Below are 20,065 nucleotides of genomic sequence, written 5' to 3' on the forward strand. Positions count from 1 at the left end.
CTTAGACTGGGGCCATCAATTAAATAAACAAGTTGCCAGATTGGGAACGGAAGTGTCATTATAGGCACTAAACTGATCATCGTTTGTGGATAGTACTTCAGTTTTGTTTTATATAATATGTACAGAATATGCCTTGTATTAACATGCCACTATAAGAAAACTAAAGGGTTTTAGACAAGATACTGAAAAAAGTACATGTAAGTGTGTGATTATGAGACTTTTGATATTTGCAAGCAATAATTCACTAATTCACACAATATGACAAATATTTATTTAAGTACTTTGTGTGGGCAAAGCCCTGTACACTTCCTGTCAAAAGTAGACTTGCTCAGATTAGCTTATATCATTTATGCCAAATACATAGACACAATAAAACAATTTTATTCTGAGGGATGGGGTGGGAGGTGGATATCTATGAATAGTGTGATCAGTTTTCCATATCCCTTGTTTCACTTGGTAACAACACAAGATTTACATTCCCTAGAACATCACAAGCAGACAACAATATTTGAGAACAACCATAATAATGATAATAATCATATATAGAGCATTAGGATTCACAAAAAACTTTTTATACATTATCTCATTTGATTTTCACAATAACTGTGTGAGATTTATCACCCTTATTTTAAAGATGAAGAAACCAAGGCTGAAAAGTTAACTTGTCATATGGCTCATGTCTGAGGCAGAATTTAAAACCAGGTCTTTCTGACTCCAGTTCCAGCACTCAATCCTCTCATACAGCTCTGCATCTTACAACTGTTTCCATTACTATGGTGGGGGAAGGGGAGATTCTGTACATTTCATAACAACAGTGGGGGAGAGGGACTGTAGTATTACCTAACAAGCTTCAAGCTTAACATAGCCAACTCTCAATTATCCTTGCTAATGGAGAGAGCTACTTTCTAAAAAGCAAAACTCAAATAACATCCCAAATAATCCCAGACTTATTTTCTTGGCATTTGAATGCATTATGTGATTTGGTGTATTCCAAGTTATGTTTTTCCTAGACGACTATTAAAAGTCCTTTGCATCCTTTGAGGATACTTTGGCTGGGGAAAGGGGCTGAGAATGCTTCATGGTGGGAAGAAATTGGCCAGAGTTTGAAAATTCACTGCAGAAAAGAACATTTGTATTTGGAAAAGAACAAAACCCCCACCCCCATGGTGCCTTTTATAATTTCCACAAACCCATTTCCCTGTCAGCCTAAACTTTTATGTATACCAAAGGCAATTAGAAAATAAAGTCCTTCTAGAGATCTATACACATGGAACAAGAAAAGCACAATTAGAGATGACAACTGATGGAGTCCCAGGAACATGCAGTCTTGGAAAAACTCACATAACAATAACTCACATTTATGTCTCTTTCCCCACAACAACCCTGTGAGGTGGGTAGTTCAAGAAACACAATCCCCTTTGACAAGTGACGAACTTGCCCACAGTGACATGGCCAGTATCAAGGTCCCCTGGCCGCAAGCCCAGCATGCTGTTTGCTGCACCTTTGGGCTTCCCAAACATGGAGAAGTTCTTCAGAATCTCATGGCTGAAATACTGATGCTATTCTGTAGGTCACTGAGCCAAAGGGATGAGATCATTTGCTCCTAATTGCTTCACAGACCTTGATCTCTTTCACCCAGCTGTCAGCTAACTCCTAAGAGAACAATGGAGTTAGTTCACACAAAGAACAATGAAGAAAGGTTGGAGGTGGTAGCATTTGGACAGGAATCTTCCTTTGTCCAAAGAAGCTACCTGATGATAATAGGCTACTCTTATTTAGCAGTAATATGGGAGTCTATGGCTCCACCAAGGAAGAGTGGTTAGAAAAAAAGGAGGCTTCCCTGTTTCTGTGACACACTTCTCCCTTTTCTGTGCTTCTCTTCCCAGGAGGCACCCAATGCTATTGCAACTCCTCCAGTCTCTGCTATGGCCAGGTCAGCTGAATGCATTAATTTTATTCCTTCTCAGGGCTATTTGCATTTCAAAAGATGATCACTGAGAGAGGGGGCAGCCTATGAGTCATAAATAGGAGAATTTCAGGTATGAAGAGACTTACTAGGGGACTTTCTTTTTGTCCTTCATATCGTATCACATCAGAAAGTTGCATATAGTAAGGTTCATCCTTTTGGAAAGGACCTGTTACTCTCTGACACTGCCCATCATGTAGTACATTCTAGAAATCACAAGAAGTTGTGCAGAATACCAAAGGCTGGGAGTCTGAAGGTCTCCTCGATAGAGCACCATCTTCATTTCCGAATGCTTCACATTCTTTATCCTGGACAGCACAGGAAAAACTGGGATTTGGAGCCTGAATAATTCATGGCTAGGAGTGATGTCAGAGAAGATCCATGTTCATCCCATAGTCTTGGGAGTCAGAGAAGCAGAACCTAAACTCTAGGAATGCATTTACCTGTCTATACTCACCAGCCTGAATATTTGTGTATCCCTAGACTGTGTGTATGTGAGTATATGAAGCAACTTTATTGTTCATACTCAAATACAGGAAGGGTCTGTAATTTTTGCCAGGGTGAGGAAATCCCAGTGTGTAAACTTCTACTGGCACAGATCACTACTCAGTAATAGCTTATTAATTAATCCCAGGAAATTTGCTTGTAGCTTATAGAAGCTACATGATTTGTCCAGGGTTACACAACAAGTAAATGTTGAAGGTAGGATTTGAACCCAGATCTTCTTTAATCCCAGCTCAACATTTTGATACACTATGTAATGCTGCCTTGTTTAAGAATATGTTTGTTTGATTTATATTTTTATTCTATTGATACATTTTGGACCCAAGTTTATATCCTCAGCACCTAACATTACTGCTTTGTATACAGTAGGTGCTCAATAAATATGGGTGAATGATGATGATATCTATTCATCCATGAAATTGTGAGATTCTAGACTACATCAATGTACTTGTTTTATTAAATATTTGAGCCTTGATTCAGTTGGTAACACTCACCTAATAGCAACCTCTGTTACCCTACAGCTTGAAGGATGTTTCATTTCTTCTTAAAGATCCAATAGATTACTTTAATCTGATACAGTCCACCTCTTCTGTAACAGGCATGCCACTGGTCTTGAGGTCAACATCTGCACTGGACTTGCTCCCATTGTATGAAGACCTCCAGCGGAGCAGCATGATCTTCTTAAAGTATTTCATGGTATTGTTTTTGACAGTGACAAAGCACACCGTATTGATCATACTATTGCTCATGGCGATACACTCAACAATATAGAAAGCCGTAAGGTAGTGCTTCTCCTTCACAAACACGGTAGGGAAGAAGTCCCGAACGATGGTGAAGCCATAGAAAGGGGCCCAGCAGATCACATAGGCAGTCAGGATACACATGAGCACGAGGACTGTTTTCCTTCGGCAACGGAGGCGTTTCCGGATCTGCTCTGTCTGGAAGCCAGGGACAGCCTTGAACCAGAGCTCTCGGGAGATCCTGGCATAACACAGGGTCATGGTGATCACAGGTCCCACAAACTCAATGCCAAAGATGAACAGGAAGTAGGATTTGTAGTATATTTGCTGGTCCACTGGCCAGATTTGGCCACAGAAAATTTTCTCCTGGCTTTTGACAATGAAGAGGACAGTCTCTGTTGCAAAGTAAGCTGATGGGATGGCAATGATGATGGATACAATCCAGACCAATGCTATCAGAAAGGTGGCAGTTTGATAATTCATCCGTGGTTTCAGGGGATGGACAATAGCGAGATATCTAAGGGGAAAATAGCCATGACAATAATGAAAACAATGGGTTTGATGTTATTCTAATTTTGGCAACACTGTTATTAGCAGTAAGAGTAATTGCTAATGCTATTAATAGTGGTCCTCCACCTAAGTCCTCAGATGCCTCATTATGGGGTAGAAGTGACAACACTGGTTATTTGAAGATTATGCTGCCAGTGGAGCACAGATCTTGGGGAGATTCTTTCAAACTGGATAATCTTCAAAAATGGGCCCAGAAGTGGATTGTTGTTCAAGGACTATTCCAGCTAAGCTTGGAGGTATCTGTATCCAAGAAGCTTGCAATTAGGTGATGGGTTTGTTTTTTTTTTTTTTTGCCACGGTAACTCACCAGTCATTCTATTAAGCAGGTACAATCTGTATCAATGGTAGAAGTACCCATACACATGATATCACCAAATTTTTGAAATATTGAAGAAACAACAATAATACCTATTTTATTCCCTGAGTTTGAGACTCTGTGTGTGGTGCAAGAGGAAGAAAGAGTGTTCAGTGTCGGGGTCGGAGACCTAGAGGTGTAGCTGAGCTTTGTCATCTATAAGACGTTGGGTGAATTATTTCACTTCTCTGGGTTGCCATTAATCACTTTCTTCCTTTGAAAAATGAAACAGTTGGGCTAGATGAGTTCTAAGATCCCTTTCAGGGTTAAATCTATGATCCTAACAGTTTTTCTATAGATATTTATTCCAATTCATTTATAGTTCAAAAATAGGACCATCAGTAATTCACAGAGCAAGTGAAATAATTAATCACTCCTCTCTAGAACAGCACTAGAAAGAGAGGTTTTTCCTTTTACACTTTGGAGGTGAATGAGGAAGGGGATGAGAGCATATAGTTATTTTATAGGATCATATAGATTTAGAGGCAGGATAGACCTTAGATGTTATTCATTACAGTCCCTCATTTTATAGTTTAGAATATTGAGTCTCAGTGACTTTAAGTAACTTAGCCCAAGATCAAAGAGGAAGCAATGGGCATAGCTAAGAGTTGAATTCATGTTCTCTGACTTCAAATCCATCATTCTTTCTTCTGTACTATGCTACCACCCTATTTACCTCATTCTTCTGTCACTAACATCCATTAAAGTTGGGGAAACTGCATCAGGGAAAAAAGTCATGATATGGGTCACGATCAAGAAGAGTAGAGACTAGAACTCAGGCTTCTTGGCTTTCTCTTGTCCTCTTTCCACCACTGAGCTACACTCAGTTTCTACTATTGTGACCTGGACAAAAGCTTAGAATTCCTTACTGTCCTTCCCCTGAAGCACACTGCTTTTTCCTAAAGTAATTCAGACTAGAAGAAAATAGCACTTTGGGGGAGGAAATGAGCTCATTTATGTGAGAAGAAGGATTTCTTCCAGGAGAGAGTCCAAAAAACTACAGTATATACAGTACCCTTGTGTTCTAGAAGAATGAATTGAGACTGGCAAGAAAAGTCAATGACAATGAAAAAATGAAGCTATATATGGGAAAAGAGTATTGAAGAAAAGATAAAGGCCTCTCTTCGTATGGATGACAGAGAGAAGGCAAAGTTAGACAATTATTTCTTTACTTCCCTTTCCTCTGCAAAGGAGAATTCTCTTTGCCTTTGAAATAACAGAACAAAAATAATTAATGGAGAACAGCTATCCAAGATAAGTCAGGGGGTAGTAAAAACACAACTACTTGTCCTTAATAAATTCAAGTCACTTGATCCAAATGAACCACATCTATCCTGGCCACATTTGGCAGACACAACTAATGTGGCACATATTATCAGTGACAACTGAACATTCATAGAGAATGGGGAAAATACTGTAGGACTGGAGAAGGGCAACGTTTTTCCTGATTTTCAAAAAAAAGGGGGGGGAGGACAAAATCTGTGAACTATAAGCCAGTGAACTTGACTTCAATTCCTTGGAAAATTCAGGAACATATCATTAAAAAAATGATTAGTGGACATCCAAGATGATTGATGAAGGAGTCAGTGATTACAAATAACCCAAAAGGTTTCATCAAAGGCAAGTCACGCCAGGCTAACTTCATTACTGCACTATTTTATTAGAGAAATTCTGAAGCTTGAGCTTGCCTATTTTTTACTGACTTATTTGATAAAACATTTCATGCTATTCTTATGGAGAAATGAAGAAAGGAGGACTAGGTGATAATAAAAGTAAATGGATTGAAAGCTAGTTGAATGTCTGACAACAGGTAACCATTAATGTTCCAAGTTGTTTTGGCAGAAGGTCTTTATTGAAGTGCCCCAGTGAGCTACATTTGGCTCTGAGCTATTTAATATTCATTAATGACTTGGATAAAGGCATCGATGGCAGACTCATCAGATTTGCAGAGGATGCAAAGCTGAGAGGTATGGCTTACGCAATGGAGGACATTCAGGAACCAAAAACATCTTGAGAGACTAAAAGAGTGAGCTCAATCGAAGAAGACATAATTTGGATAAATGTGAAATCTTACACTTGAGTTTAGAAAAATCAACAAGTAGAGGATAAGGAGGCATGTTAACCAGAAGTTTATTTGAAAAAAAATCTAGAGGTTTTGGTGGAATGCCAATTGACTATGAGACAGAAGTAGGTTGTGGCAGTCAAAAAACTTAATGTGATCTTGGGCTAATTAAGACAGACATATTTTCTAGGATTGGTAAGGTAATAGTGCCTCTTTATGTCAGTCCATACATGTTTAAGAAGGATATTGTTAAGCTTGAGAGCATCAAGAGGAGAAAAACCAGGAAGGCAGAGAGTCTTGAGTCTATACCATATAGGAATCTGTTGAAGGAACTGGGTTGTTTAGCATAAGGAAGAAAAAGAGTCTGGGATGACAAGTTAACTCTTTTTAAGTGTTTGAAGAATTACCATGAGAAAGAGGAATTGGAATAGTTTTGTTTAGCTCCAGAGTTTTAGAGAGAAGACATTTTGGCTCAATGTCAGGAAAAAACTTCCAGACAACCAGAGCTGTCCCAAAGTGGAATAAGCTGCCTTGGTAGGGTGTCACTTCTTCCGGGAAGTCTTCAAATAGATGACCACTTGTTGAAGATGTTACAATGGCAATTCTTTTCATATGGGGGCTGGGCTCTTTGGCCTCTAAGGTCCCTTCTAATCTAAAATTCTATGATTCTATAAAGAATTGATGTATCTTGTGATGGGGAAATGTGAGGATAGATATGTATATATGGAGAGGAATTGAGAAGAGAAGATTGAGAAGGTGGAAGAACAAACACTATTCAACCTGGAAATGAACATGTACTTAAAAATTCAGAACTTATAAGTCAAGAAAAGCATGAGGGAAGTAAGGCAATGGGTCTAAAGGAAGTGAACAAAAACTTTGTCTTACCATTTATGTTGCCTGTACATCCAGCTTCATGGTACTATTTGTTAGTGGGGAAAGCTGGATAACTACAACTTTGTTTTCATCCCAGGCAATAGTTTTGTTTCTGTCTTTGTTGTTGCTGTTGTTGTTTTACTCTTAGCTTGTTTTCCCTCCTGTTTTTCCCCACCAGTTCTGGCAACAGCTATCAACTGAGCACTTTCCAAATCACTCCACACCATGTTGCCTTTAGTGCTACCATCACCCCAAACTGGCAGGTAACCCAGATGCCTCTCCTTAGACACTTGGCTCTGATAGACCAGCTTTTACTTTATCTTGCTGGGTCCAAGGCTACCTATCATGCTGTGCAGGTATCACCTCCATCTTCCAGTTCCCTTTCATGTGTTGTCTTAGAATATAATCTCCTTGAGGGCGGGGACGGCCTTGTTTGCTTGTATTTGAAGCACCAATGTTTGGCACATAGCTCTTAATAAATGATCTCTCTATCTTATCTATCTGTCTATCTATCCATCTATCTATCTATCTATCCATCCATCCATCCATCCATCCATCCATCTATCTATCTATCTATCTATCTATCTATCTATCTATCTATCTATCTATCTATCTATCTATGCAGATAGAGATTTTACTCAAGTGCCAATTCCTCCCTCTTCTAGCTCTCTGAAGATGTTAGATAAAATTGGATCAAATCCCACCCAATATTCACCCCAGCTGCCTGCATTATTATTCAGGGTGGCTGTTGGAGTTCTCTAGCCAAAGTTCAGCCCCCTCGTGGAACTCATTGCCAAGCCTATCAGTGCTACTTGGGTGAGTATAACAGTGTCACAAAGGGACTTACAAGGGCTCAGTGTGGTTTGAAGTGTGCTAACAATCCTCTCATCACTAAGTAAGGATCCTCTTACAAAGACCATGATGTTAGCTTGACACAGCTGTCTACAGCAAGGGGTGCTCCAAACCTATTGCTGCTCATGATGGGAACTCAGGAGTTTATGGCTTTTTATCACAATTTGGCTCCACCATATAAAGCATAAATGGCAGCCTAGTCAAAGAGAATTTCCATATTGTTTGTAGTCAGCACTTTGATTCTATTCCTTTCTGCCCAATATCATCTAATTCTTTAGGATATTTCATAAGGAATTTCAAGTTATTTATTTGATAATTCAGTCCCCCTGGGATACTAAAATGTAATTCAATGGAACTCATAATGCCTAAGTAATGCCTAAGTTGCTATTTTCTTTCAGTGAATCCATTAATAAAACCTCTATTTCAAAAGTTTTGCTTGAAGGAATTAGAGCTGGAAGGATGTTAGAGATCATAGGATTGTAAATCTAGAGCTTTAAAGGACCTAAAAGGGATCTAGTTCAACCCTCTCCTTTTACAAATGAAGAAACTGAGACCAAGAAAGGGGAAATGACTTATCTAAAGTTTGTATGGATTCATCTTCACTTCAAAACTAATTTCTGGTAGTTCTGCAGACTAGCCTCTAGAAAGCCATTCCATCCTAGACATCCCTTTATTTTTCAGATTCCTATGACTACTGTATATCTGCTTTGGTTGTATATGAAATCATCCCTGAAGCTTTGATGTACTATGCCAGTTGAAAAAATGACAGGATCCAAGATGACAGGAAGGGGCCAGGTTAAATTTGGGGTGTGTTGATGGGGAGAGAGGGCACCTGCTACTATCCCTTGGAGAAAGAGGTGGACACAAGATTCAGCTCAGACTCATAATTTGCAGACCAATGTTGTGCAGCTCATCATTAGTGCTTTGGGTAAGTACAGGGTGAGCATCTGAATTTTGCTCTCAAGGACTGAGCTCATGGCTCAGCTAGAGAATCCAGACTATAACCTATGAGTCTCCCTGGCTCAGCTGTGAAAATTTTTTTAGTCTAGCTCAGTCTGAACAAAAAGAATTCATTCATTAGGAAAGTGCATAGAGTGGTGGAAAGATCACAGTCAAGATCTACTATGGATCTACCACTTATTAGCAGGGTGACCTTGGGCAAATCATTTTCCCTCTCTTGGCCTCAGTTTCCTCTTCCATAAGATGAAAGGGTTTGACTTAATGATCTGAAAGGGCATTTCCAATTCTAGCATTCTAGATTTCTAGAATTCCTTCCATCCTTCATGCACTGAACAAGGGTTCTGTGGGGAAGAAGAAAGAATCCCTTGAGGTTTCTGGGAAGGGGCTGGGAAATGGAGTAGGGGACAAGAAGTTAGACAAAAGGTTGAGTAGGAGAGAGTGCAATGCAAGAGAGGATTCTACAACCTCAGTTGGTGCTTTTGCTAGAGACTGAGTCATTGACTACATCCTAATTTCTCCTTCTCTAAGATGATTCGCAATGACCATCACAAGCCTGGACACACAGAAACCTTTCAATCAATGCTTGTTGAGTGAGTGACACCTCTCCTTATTCATATTCCTCACCACAGTCCATTTCTCTCTGCATTAATGTTCTAAGAAGGAAGACATCAATCAGCAGATTAATATTTTCTGCCTATGTATCTGTCACCAGCTTGCCCAATGCCCAGTCAGCTAGCTATAGGCAGTATCAATGACTCATCTCTCAATCCACTTTATTGCTGATATTTCAGGGAAAGAAAGGCTGACTGGGCAAGTAAAACTCCAAGTAATCAAGGTGAGATGAAGGGATGCCAGCAGATGAGGCAGAAAACTGTTTTGCTTTTCTTCTATGATGACTAAATGGAGTCACCACTATACCTATCCATGTCCGTCTTTATTGTAGCAGTCACCAGATGAGCCACGTAAAGGGCAATGAATATATGACCAGAGAGCCTTCATTCCCTCCTCTCTGCTTCCTGAAGTCAATCAGAAACTAACTCCATCACAAATAAACTCACCCTGGAATATTCCGGCTACATTGACAAAAACGAGTGAGAAAATTCCCTGAATCAAAAAAGTTTTATCTTTGCCATTCTGTAGGTGGCCTCAACAATTTAAGTCACTGTTGGAGTCCTAATTCCCTCTTTTTCAGATTCATACCTCTTGGCTTTTGGTGAATCTTCATACCCCCTATTTAATATGAAAGGAAATAAATTCTAGCATTTACCCAGCATAGGATTATAAGAAATAAAGCAAAAAAGATTTAATAGGATAATAAAGCTATTTCCCATAGCCCTTGACAAACATCTTGTACTCCTCTGAGGGTATTTGTATCCCAAGGTGGGAACCCCTATTCTGCAAGGAACTACATGCTAGGACAGTGAGGATACAATGCTAGGGAAAACAGCAGCAGCAGCAACAACATAATCTCTACCCTTGAGAACTAGATTATTTCTGAGGTCCCTTCCACTTCCAAATCAGAATGATTCTGTCTATGCTTTTTTTTGCTTTGCTTCCAAAACCCTTTACAATTTGGACCTTTTTAATCCATCAGCCTGCTATCCTACTAATCCTCAACATCAATTCTCTACTCCAGTCATACAAGTCTTCTCACTGTCTCTGGCACACACCAGGCTCATTACTCTCCCCAGGCCTTTGCTAGAATAATTCCTCCTGAAATATACTCTTCTCCTCCTTTTTGTTCATTTCGATCCCACACATCCTTCCAAGCCCAGCTCATGATCCACCTCTTCCCCTGAAGCCTTCCCTGATTACTCTAGTTGCTCTGATCTCCCTGTTCTCTGAATGCCACAATCAAGTGAAACAGCATTGATTAAATGCTGCTATGTGCTAGGCATTTGCTGAGTGCTGGATAGGTTAGCATGTAATTGTTTCATATATCTGTGTCTATATAGCTCTATATGTATACATCTATTCTGTCCTTGTTCACCTTCTCTCCCCCTTCTCCCCCGCCCCAACCCCATTGGATTATAAACCCCTTGAGAAAAATTGCCACCAGTAACTAGAACAATTTTGGACCCAAAGTGACAACAACATTATTTATTTAGCTCTTTAAGGCTTACAAAGTATTTTACAAATACTATCTCATTTTATCCCACTCAACAACCCTGTGAAGTAGGTATTATTATTATTCCCATTTAACAGATGAAGAAACTCAGGCAGACAGAACTTAAGTGACTTGTCCAGGGTCACACAGCCAGTCATTTCTGAAGTAAGATTTGAACTCAGGTCTTCCTGGTTAAAGGTCCACCTAGTTACCTAGGTGCCCACAATAAGTATCTCATCATCATCACTTACTGATAAGCATTTGCTAAGTACCTGCTACGTGTGCTCAGGGTACAAAGATGTAGAAGGAAAAGTGCTGCTCTTGGGGAGTTGGAATCTAATTGGGGAAACAGGATACCCATGTTAAAAGACACAGCATGAACTAAATACCAATCCCGTCACAAATAAGAAATGCTATAGGAGAGCACAAGAGTGGTAGTTCATAGAGGAGGTGAGACTTGACCTGGGCTTTGTAAAATGAGTTGAATATAGATCATCAGAAGCAAGGAGATGGTACATTCTGAGGAGGGAATTTCTGATTTAAATTTGAAAGAAACCTTAGAGATCACCTAATCCAGTGCTTCTTAAACTGTGGGTCACGATCCCATATGGGGGGTTTAAGTTTAAGTTTAAGAAGCATTGAAGGGGTTGTGAGTGGAAGAAGTTTAGGAAGCCCTGATCTAATCCAGCCCTCCCTTTTGCAAGTGAGTAAACTGAGTCCCAAAGAGGATAAATACTTTGCCCAAGGTCACAAATGTAGTAAGTGGCGGAGTCAGGGTTCAAATATAGGAAATGGCATGAAGAAAGGCAATAAGCCAGAAATGTGAATTGTGCGCATAACAAACAATGAATACACCTGTTTGGCTGTGGTGAACGAATTTGGACTTTATCCCATAGGTGGTAAGAAGCTACTGAGCAGGGTTGGAGAAAGGAAACACACATAAGACAATGTTTTAGGAAGATTAATCATTCAACATTGGTTACAAAAGACTGACATAGGGTAGAGACTGAGTACGTGGTTACCAGATAAGAAATTCCTGGAAAAGTACAGGTTTAAGAGACCTTGGAATAAGCTGGTGGTAGTAGGAATTTGAAGAAATGGGAAAATGGTAGGTATTGAAAAGTAAGAACCAATGTGACTTGGTTATTGCCAATGTAGAAAGTAGGAGGGGAAGAAAAGGTAAAGGACGAAGATAAGATGTTGAAGCTGGTAACTAGCAGACTGGTCTGTACTACCTTGGAGAGCAACTGGGAACAGAGAGGGATCTGATCTTTATGTTTTAATTTTCATTTTATTAAGGAAAAATGACACATTCAGGTTTAGATTGTATGATACAATGGAAAGAATGCTGGACTTGAAAATCAAGAAATATGGGTTCAAATATTGGTTCTGACACTTATTATCTGTGTTGACTGTGGGCAAGAAAGATTTGGCTTATTCTGGTTTGTTCCTTAGGGCAGAGCTAGATCAGGCACTATAGGTGGAGTTTGTATAAGTAAAACTTCTCTGAGTCTCATCTCTAAAATGGAAACAATGGTATTTTCATAGCCTATCTCACTAGATTGCTGTGAAAAAAGTGCTTTGTAAATCTTTAAACACTATAGAAAGTTGAGTTGTTATTCAAGTAGCCTTTCAAAAGTGTCTACTATGTGACAGCCACTCTGTTCATGAGATGGAGAAGAAAAGCAGCGTAATTGCTGCCCTCAAGAAGAGGTCTTATTTCTATGAGGCGTATTAAGTATGAGATCACAGCAGAACATCCAGGTGGAGTTGGCCATGAGGGAGCCAGAAATGCAGAATTGACAGGAAAAAGGTAGGGGTTGAAAGAATGATACTTGGTTTGTATGACATGGTGAGAAAAATTATCTAAATCCCAATTCTTTTCTACTAATTCATAATACCAATGGCTTCCCCCTATTACCTGACCTTCTGTTTAGTTGTTACCCCTGTTCCAAGTGACCACTTCGTATTCTGTACCAAAGAAGGAACTGGGCCATTCTGTTTTTTTCTTTGGTCAATGCTGCTAGACTCTGGGGACTGTGCACTAATTGTGCCAGCAAACAAAGGTGATGAATTTGAAAATCTCCCTTTCTTGTTTTGCTTTTGTTGTCTTCCTCTAAAATATCAGGCTGCCTTCTTTGTCTCCACCGCTGTTCCTTTGTCCCACCATCTCTCTCTACAGGAGATCACTGGTACAGAATGTAGTGGGCTTGAAAACCTTTAGGTCAGTGTCTCAAGAGTTCCAGGGAGAAAAAAGGCATTGAACACAAATTCAATAAGTAAATACTGGGCAGGAGGGGGCCTTAGCTTTTGTCTCCCACTTTTTTTTTAAACAAAGTTAAATTAAAGGGTAATGAAAATGCGTGTTATCTAAAATTGAACAGATTTTTTGCATTCAAGTTAACGGAATTTTCAGCCTTGTGTCCTGCAAATGCTAGCTCCTTTGGAGCACACAAGCTGAGAGCTATGGTGGAGAAATATTTTTGATTTTTTTTTCAAGAAAAGCATGTGCTTTTTGTATTTTACAGCAGCTAAGCACATGCCCAGGGAAAGTATGTAGTGCCAGTATGAGGTCACATGAAATAATCCAATCTGCCTCTTCTCAGTCCTGGCAGATTTCAGTGAAGGCACAGAATAGCCCTATTGCTAAGTAAAGGGAGTGGGCTTTCACTTTCAAAATTGACGGTGAACAGCAAGCTCGATGTCCTGGAAACCCATTTCCAGCTCTGCTAAGGGCTCAATAATTAATTGAGGTTGGAGCAGGGCTCTGAGGCTCAGCTGGGATGATCTTGGCCAGAGAAAAAGATCAGGCAGAGTTCTAGAGATGGGAGGTGGGAGGATGCCATAGGTGGCACAATGGATAGAGTGTTGGATTTGGAGTCAGGAAGGCCTGCATTCCAATCTTGCCTCAGACATTTACTACCTATGTAATCCTGGACAAATCACTTAACCTCTCCCTTAGTTTCCTCATCTATAAAATAGGGAGAATAGTACCTACCTCACAGGGCTTTCTTGAGGGCCAAATGATATAATAATAATGAAATAATAATAACTAATATTAGCTTTTACTGTGTTTCATGTTAAGCACTTTACAATTGTTGCCTCATCAAATAACAGATGTAAAATGCTTTACAAACCTTGAAGTGTTATATAAATGCTATTTACATTTATATCATTGCTATTATTATTACTATTATCAGGCCATAGGAAGAGGACCTGTGGTTTTAGAATCAGACTGTCAACAGGTTGTCCCAAAAGTCTTCATGCAATTTCAAACTTTAATAGCCCAGGATCACAAAGTACTTAAAATGTACTAAGCCTTTTGGGACATGCTGTATTTCCCTAGGACTAGCTGGATTTTATTATCCCTTTCTCTGGTTTAGGGAAATAATTTGAGGTGTCTAGGTCCTTACTTTATAAAATTATAATACTTGTATTTTTCAAGGAATATAACGTTCATAAGCAATGGGTTTGAAAATAAGGAGGTGTCCAAGATCTCTATAATTCTAAATTCTAAGATCTTTGTTGGTAGGAGTCCTACCATAACTCTGGTGTTGGGGGATAAAGGATGACACTGTGGTATCTCATTACATAGAGAGATGAATGGACTCTATAGCACAGGTAACAATGGTTCAGTTAAATTGGATTTGTGCTATGGGAAAATACTTTATAATAGAGCTTTACTTGTATTGGATTTAAAAAAAAAAGATTGTGCTCATCTGATAAAAGCTACTTAGTCCATAAGTGATTAGACCATAAGAAATGTATAAATAATAGTTGCTATAGGCTACTTTCATTAATTTTACTTTACATAGCTGAAGCCAGAGTTCTGAAAGGGCTGCATGTAAATGTATGCAAATAAGCATACAGATTTATGCAAAAGAACATAAGCAAATGTGTCCACAGATTTTATGCAAACAAATCCAGTAACCTTTGTTTTAAAAATCTGTTGTCAAGAAAGAACTGACTTGGCAGGGGGTGGGAGGGAGGGACGTTTCTGTTTGATAACTGAAAAGTCCCTCTTGACTTGTGTGCTGCTTAGAGGTAATAGACCTCTGAACATTAAAGCTGTTATCACAGAATTTCAGTTAGAGCTGTTCTTTTCAATCTAAGTAAGATTAGGTGAAAGGAACTGAAGAACATTGCTCTCACAGATCAACAGCTGAGCCGGGGGCAGGTAGAATATCTAGCAGACACAGGTGTCTGCTGAGTAACTCAGGCCACAGCTGAGTAACTCAGGACTTGTCAACAGCTAAGGGGTATAGACGCCTCTCACCAGGTCCTAGATGAGAGACAGTGGCTCTTCTTGCCAATTCTCAGCTGTGAAACTCAGCTCTTGCTAACATGATGGAGGAGGGTAGAGACACTGCTCTTACCAGGTGAGAGTGGTGGAAGCACCTAACCATCTCTCTCAATGGTTACTCCTTCCCGCATCCCCCCCACTCTCCCTGGTCTAATACTTACCTGTCTACAGCAATGGCCAGCAAGGCATTGGTAGAGACATAGAGGGAGACAGTTCGAAGATAGTTGACAGAGGCACAGAGCACGTGACCATGCTCCCAGGAGAGTTGGCGGACCACATAGTAGTCCATTTCAAAGGGACAGCATACGATGGCCACCAAGAAGTCAGAGATGGCCAGGTTGGCAATGAGCAGGTTGGTGAGGTTGCGCAGCTTTTTGTATCGGGCCAGGGCAGCAATGAAGATAAAGTTACCAATGCCACAGACTAGCATGATGCCCACTAGAGCTACGCCAATGACAATCTTGGCAGCAAAGAAGGTACGGGTCTTGGTTACATCATCTTCCTCATCTAGAGGCAGGTCATAGTCACCATAGCTAAAGTTGAATGGGAGGGAGGCAGTGCGCTCCTGGTGGGAGTTGAAGATAGATGCAAAATTGTTGTGTGCGCCAGTGGTATTCCCCTCTCCAGGTCCCATGGTGGTCAACGTGGGCAGGGAGGAGTGAGAACTCAAATGCTATGAAATCGAGCCTGGGCCAGCGTCCCAGGGTTTGGGCCTCTAGATACTTTGTTCTTATACAGCAAGTCACCACCTTGTTCCCAACATAATTGGAGTGGAGATCTCAGGCCTTTGAGAGAGACACAAGCAGCAAATGATATATATTAGTAAATCATGTCCTTATCACAGTGGTGTGAGCTGCAGCCCAACCTGATCTTGTTTGTGCCTGCTAGGAACGACTACCCAAGGGAGATGGGAAGGGGAATGAAGGGGAATAGGACTAGCTAGAAACAAACCAATTAGTGGCAGAGACGTAGAGAAAAAATGAAACTCAACTTTGGTTGTACTACTCCAGATAATAATCAGTCTACACATGTCCAGAATAACATGCTTTTTTTTTACACTTTTTCTCAGTAACAGGGGTGAAGGTAGAAAGTGACCAGAAGGCAATGGAGGCCTGTTATTCCCTAGAAATTCTGCCTAATTTGACATCTTGAGAACTTGTCTAGTTTGCTTTGTAGAGATCATCCCCCTTTGCCAAAGTACCAGCTCTTTTTCAAAGGCTTAAAAAGGCCACCATATATCCCAATGAGGGCAGGAAAATATCACCTCATCCCATTGTCTTCCAGTAAGCAAGCCACACTTCTTTGTAACCCTAGCTTAGAAATAGACTAGAAATCCAGTGTTCATTCTTATACTGACTTGCTGTATGACACTGGACCACTCATTTATCCCTTCTGAGTCCCAAGTTGTCTGCAAAATAACTACCTTTCACAAATAACGTTCCTTGGATATAAAAAGGAAGGATGAGTTAGTGCTTATAAAATCCTTTACACTCCTTGAAGATGGGGATACATGAAGATGAGGCTGCTGTTCTTTCCCCAGTCACTGTACTTCAGAAGGGAATTCTTTTTCTGTATAGCCAAAGACTTTTCTCACCTACTCTCAGGCACTCCCTAGATCACTGATTCTTGATCCCTCCTGGTGCTATGTTCTTCAGTGATGCTGGGGAGCAGAGAATTTTTTTTGGGGGGGGGGTAAAGCAATTGGGGTTAAGTGACTTGCCCAGAGTCACACAGCTAGTGAATGTTATGTGTCTGAGGCCAGATTTGAACTCAGGTCCTCCTGACTCCAGGGCCAGTACTCTATCCTCTGCACCACCTAGCTGCCCCAAGAATTTTCACAAAAGGTTGTATCTTTTAAAGAAAACCTTAAGTGTAAGACTATTTAGCTCTCAGTGAACTAGAAGGAGAAGGCAGTATGGTCATAACAGAGTCCTGACAGGGAAGGGGGCAGGAAAACTGGATTCTATCATAAACGAACTGTGTTTTGTGTCAATATTCCCCATAAAGTCTCCAAGTTCCTTCCTCAAGTAGTGTTCTAGATCAGAAAGAACTCAAAGAAATACTGAACAATCAACATTGGATTAGTTATTCCCTAGGAGGAAAAAAGAAAAACTAGCCTGGATGCCTATAAAATACCTACAATTACCAACACCAGATTGTCATATCTAACCAAGAATCAACCAGTCACCTTTCCCCCTTTCCCTTCCCTAACTCAAAGCCTTCAAAATGTAGTTGGGGCTGTTTCTAAGGTTTTTTTCCCCAGGACTTGGATCAGTTCAATGAACAGGGTAGACTTTGTTTGTTAGAAGGAAGCTCTTACTGGGCACTCTGGTCAATAAAACTTATTGGAAGAGATGGGAAAGGGAAAGGATTCCAGATTAAAATACAACAGGTCCAGTGCAGGAAGCAACTCTGAAAACGGACATTCAAGAAACCTAGGTATGCTAAGTCACCCACAAGGAATGGTTACTTTCTGAGTTCCTAAAGTAGGGGTTCTTAACCTTTCTTTTGTGCAATGAACCCCATTGGCAATTTGGTGAAGTTTAGAGAACCTCTTCTCAGAATAATGTTTTAAAATGAAGAAAATACACAAAATAGAGTAATCAGAATATTTACAAAAACAAATTCATGGATCATAGACTAAGAGCCCCTGACCTAGAAGAAAGACCAGGAAAGCAAGGGAAGGCACAGAGCTGAGCTGCACCAGACCTCTTGAGAAGCAGCAGGCTAAATCCTCTCCATTCCCTTTCCCTTCTTCCCTCTCTGGGTAGGACCAGTAAGCCCCTCTGCATAGGAAGCCCAATCTGCAATCTTTCCAAGGCTGTTCTGTCCTTAGGTAGTCATCAGCTCTGCCGCTCTTCCCTCAGGTGCCTTCAAACCAGCTAACATATGAGTGGCAGCAGACTAAGGATGAAATGTCAAGATGTGACATTTCCTTTCCTTCAGGAACCTTTGGATTTTAATCTCAGCCTCAGTTTCTCCAATTGCTACTGCCACTCTCTGACCCCCAAGATACAGGGGTGAGAATAGGGGAAGAGAGGGAACTTTCTGCTGAGAGGCACTTCACTTTATAGAGGGAATTACTAACTTAGAGGGCTAAGTCTAAAGTTCACCTTCTAAAGACAGGGGGAAATGAAAACTTTTGGGGGGCAGGGTGGCACAGCAGGGGAAGTGATCAAGAACATCTGGGAGTGAATTTGCCCAGTGCCTGTTTATTCCTTTCCTCTTTCCATCTGCTTTCAGCACCCACGTTGTAGCCAGCTCCCCTCCTGTACAGTCACCAGCCTCTCGGAGAATCCTCTCATTCTCTGATGTTTTCCACTGTGCAAGAATTTCGAGGGTGGCTAACGACTCCTAACTAGTTAGCATCTTACTTTCTTCGAGGAGCCTAGAGAAACTGCGGGGAGTCGTACATCCCAAGAGAGGGAAACTCATAAACAGTCCTGGCTCCCCTAGAAAGATACGAGGATGCCCTGCACCCTCAGCAGAGTTCCACTAGGATGCCAGGCTCAGTCTGATCTCCCGGTCCCCTCTCCCCCAGCCCTGGTTCTGAAAGATTCCGGTACCTGGATTCTATCGGGTTCATCGGACGCCTTCTCCTCCCCCAGAACTGTCCACAGGGCTTCAATGGAGAGGAGTAGGGATCAGCTTGTCGTTTCTTCTTTTCCTGGAGAGGAAGAGGGGCGTAAGGTGGAGACGGCTTTTTTCTTCCCCCGAGGTACCCCAGCAAAAACGATACCACCTTTTTCTCCCGCTTTCTGGGCTCCGTGCCGCTAGCTGGGATTTTTCTGCTACCACTGCTACCAGTTACCGCTCCGCCCTCCACGCCCGCAGATTGAAGGGACCCTCTCCACTCTCCAGCGGACCCAGGCTATCTGGTCAGATCAGCGCTTGGCTCTGGCGCTCCCCCTGGCGGACTGATTGATGACACTCTCCTTGCAGCCTGGGAGGGGAGATGCCAGGGAAGGGGGGGAAGAAAGGTAGGGGTCACTCGATGAAGGTGGGAGGTGGAAGATCCTATCAGTCTTGGCGTTGGCTGGCCAGAGTGGAGATTGTCTTTTCTGCGGTGGCTAGTGTGAGTCCTCAGGCGCTGGGAAGAAAGCTGGTATTCCAGTCCGCTCTGAACTTCATAAGCTGACCAGCTAGCTGCGAGTCAAGGGTTTGTCGATGCTGCCGCCGCGTCTATCTGTGCGCAGCTGCGCTCGAGCACAAACGCACAGAGGCGACGACCATTGGGAGCGAAAGTCTCAGCCTGAGCAACTTCTCTTAAGATGAAATTGATGAAAAGAAAGTCCTAGCCAGTGCGTGCACGCGGGTAAAATAAGAGAAGAAGGGAACTGTGCTCTCGGTTCGAAGTCAAGAACTAGAAGACCCTTAGTCTGGAAAATGACCTCTCCAGCCCTCCGAAAACCGTGTGGCAAGAGACAACTTGCGTGCCGCAGGCACCCTCTGCTATCGTGCTAACAATATGTTTTCTGAGCAGGTGAAGCTGAAGCAGAGTGATTTAAAGAGAATTGAAAGGCCACCTTCCACCCTCCACGCCCACCCCTCTGTCCTAGGCCACAAAACACTTTCCCTTTCCTGAGAGATACTGATGCCTGAAGTCTCACTATTTGGTTCATTCCTTGGATTTAAGCCAGCAGGTGACGTTGCCCCCTCTTCAAATGCGAATCTCCCCGGGGAGCAATTGTAATAGATTAAATTAAGGAAAGGAGAGATGGGAAGGAAGGACTACCTGGAAGCAAAAGAAAGGGTTCAGTAAGGCCCCCCTTC

The 20,065-nt window shown here is 41.4% G+C and overlaps 1 protein-coding gene across 1 annotated transcript; it reads right to left on the reverse strand.

Annotated features, from left to right (window-relative positions):
- Window positions 1-248: 248 nt before the first annotated feature.
- PROKR1 (prokineticin receptor 1) lies at window positions 249-19,778 on the reverse strand. The gene is made up of 3 exons (XM_020985398.2): window positions 18,859-19,778; window positions 15,454-16,077; window positions 249-3,727 (listed from the first exon to the last, which is right to left on the reverse strand). The coding sequence occupies exons 2-3, from the start codon at window positions 15,924-15,926 to the stop codon at window positions 3,031-3,033; spliced, it is 1,170 nt and encodes a 389-aa protein (XP_020841057.1). The 5' UTR covers window positions 15,927-16,077; window positions 18,859-19,778; the 3' UTR covers window positions 249-3,030.
- Between the last annotated feature and the right edge of the window lie 287 nt (window positions 19,779-20,065).

This window comes from Phascolarctos cinereus, unplaced genomic scaffold (assembly GCF_003287225.1).
Source record: "Phascolarctos cinereus isolate Bilbo 61053 unplaced genomic scaffold, phaCin_HiC Scaffold_2;HRSCAF=192, whole genome shotgun sequence".
Lineage (NCBI taxonomy): Eukaryota > Metazoa > Chordata > Mammalia > Diprotodontia > Phascolarctidae > Phascolarctos > Phascolarctos cinereus.

Coding starts and splice junctions, on each gene's coding strand:
- PROKR1 (XM_020985398.2), bottom strand. CDS start 15,926: ATGGGACCTGGAGAGGGGAATACCACTGGCGCACACAACAATTTTGCA. Junction 3,728..15,453: donor CTGGCCATTGCTGTAGACAG/GTAAGTATTAGA, acceptor TTTTCCCCTTAG/ATATCTCGCTATTGTCCATC.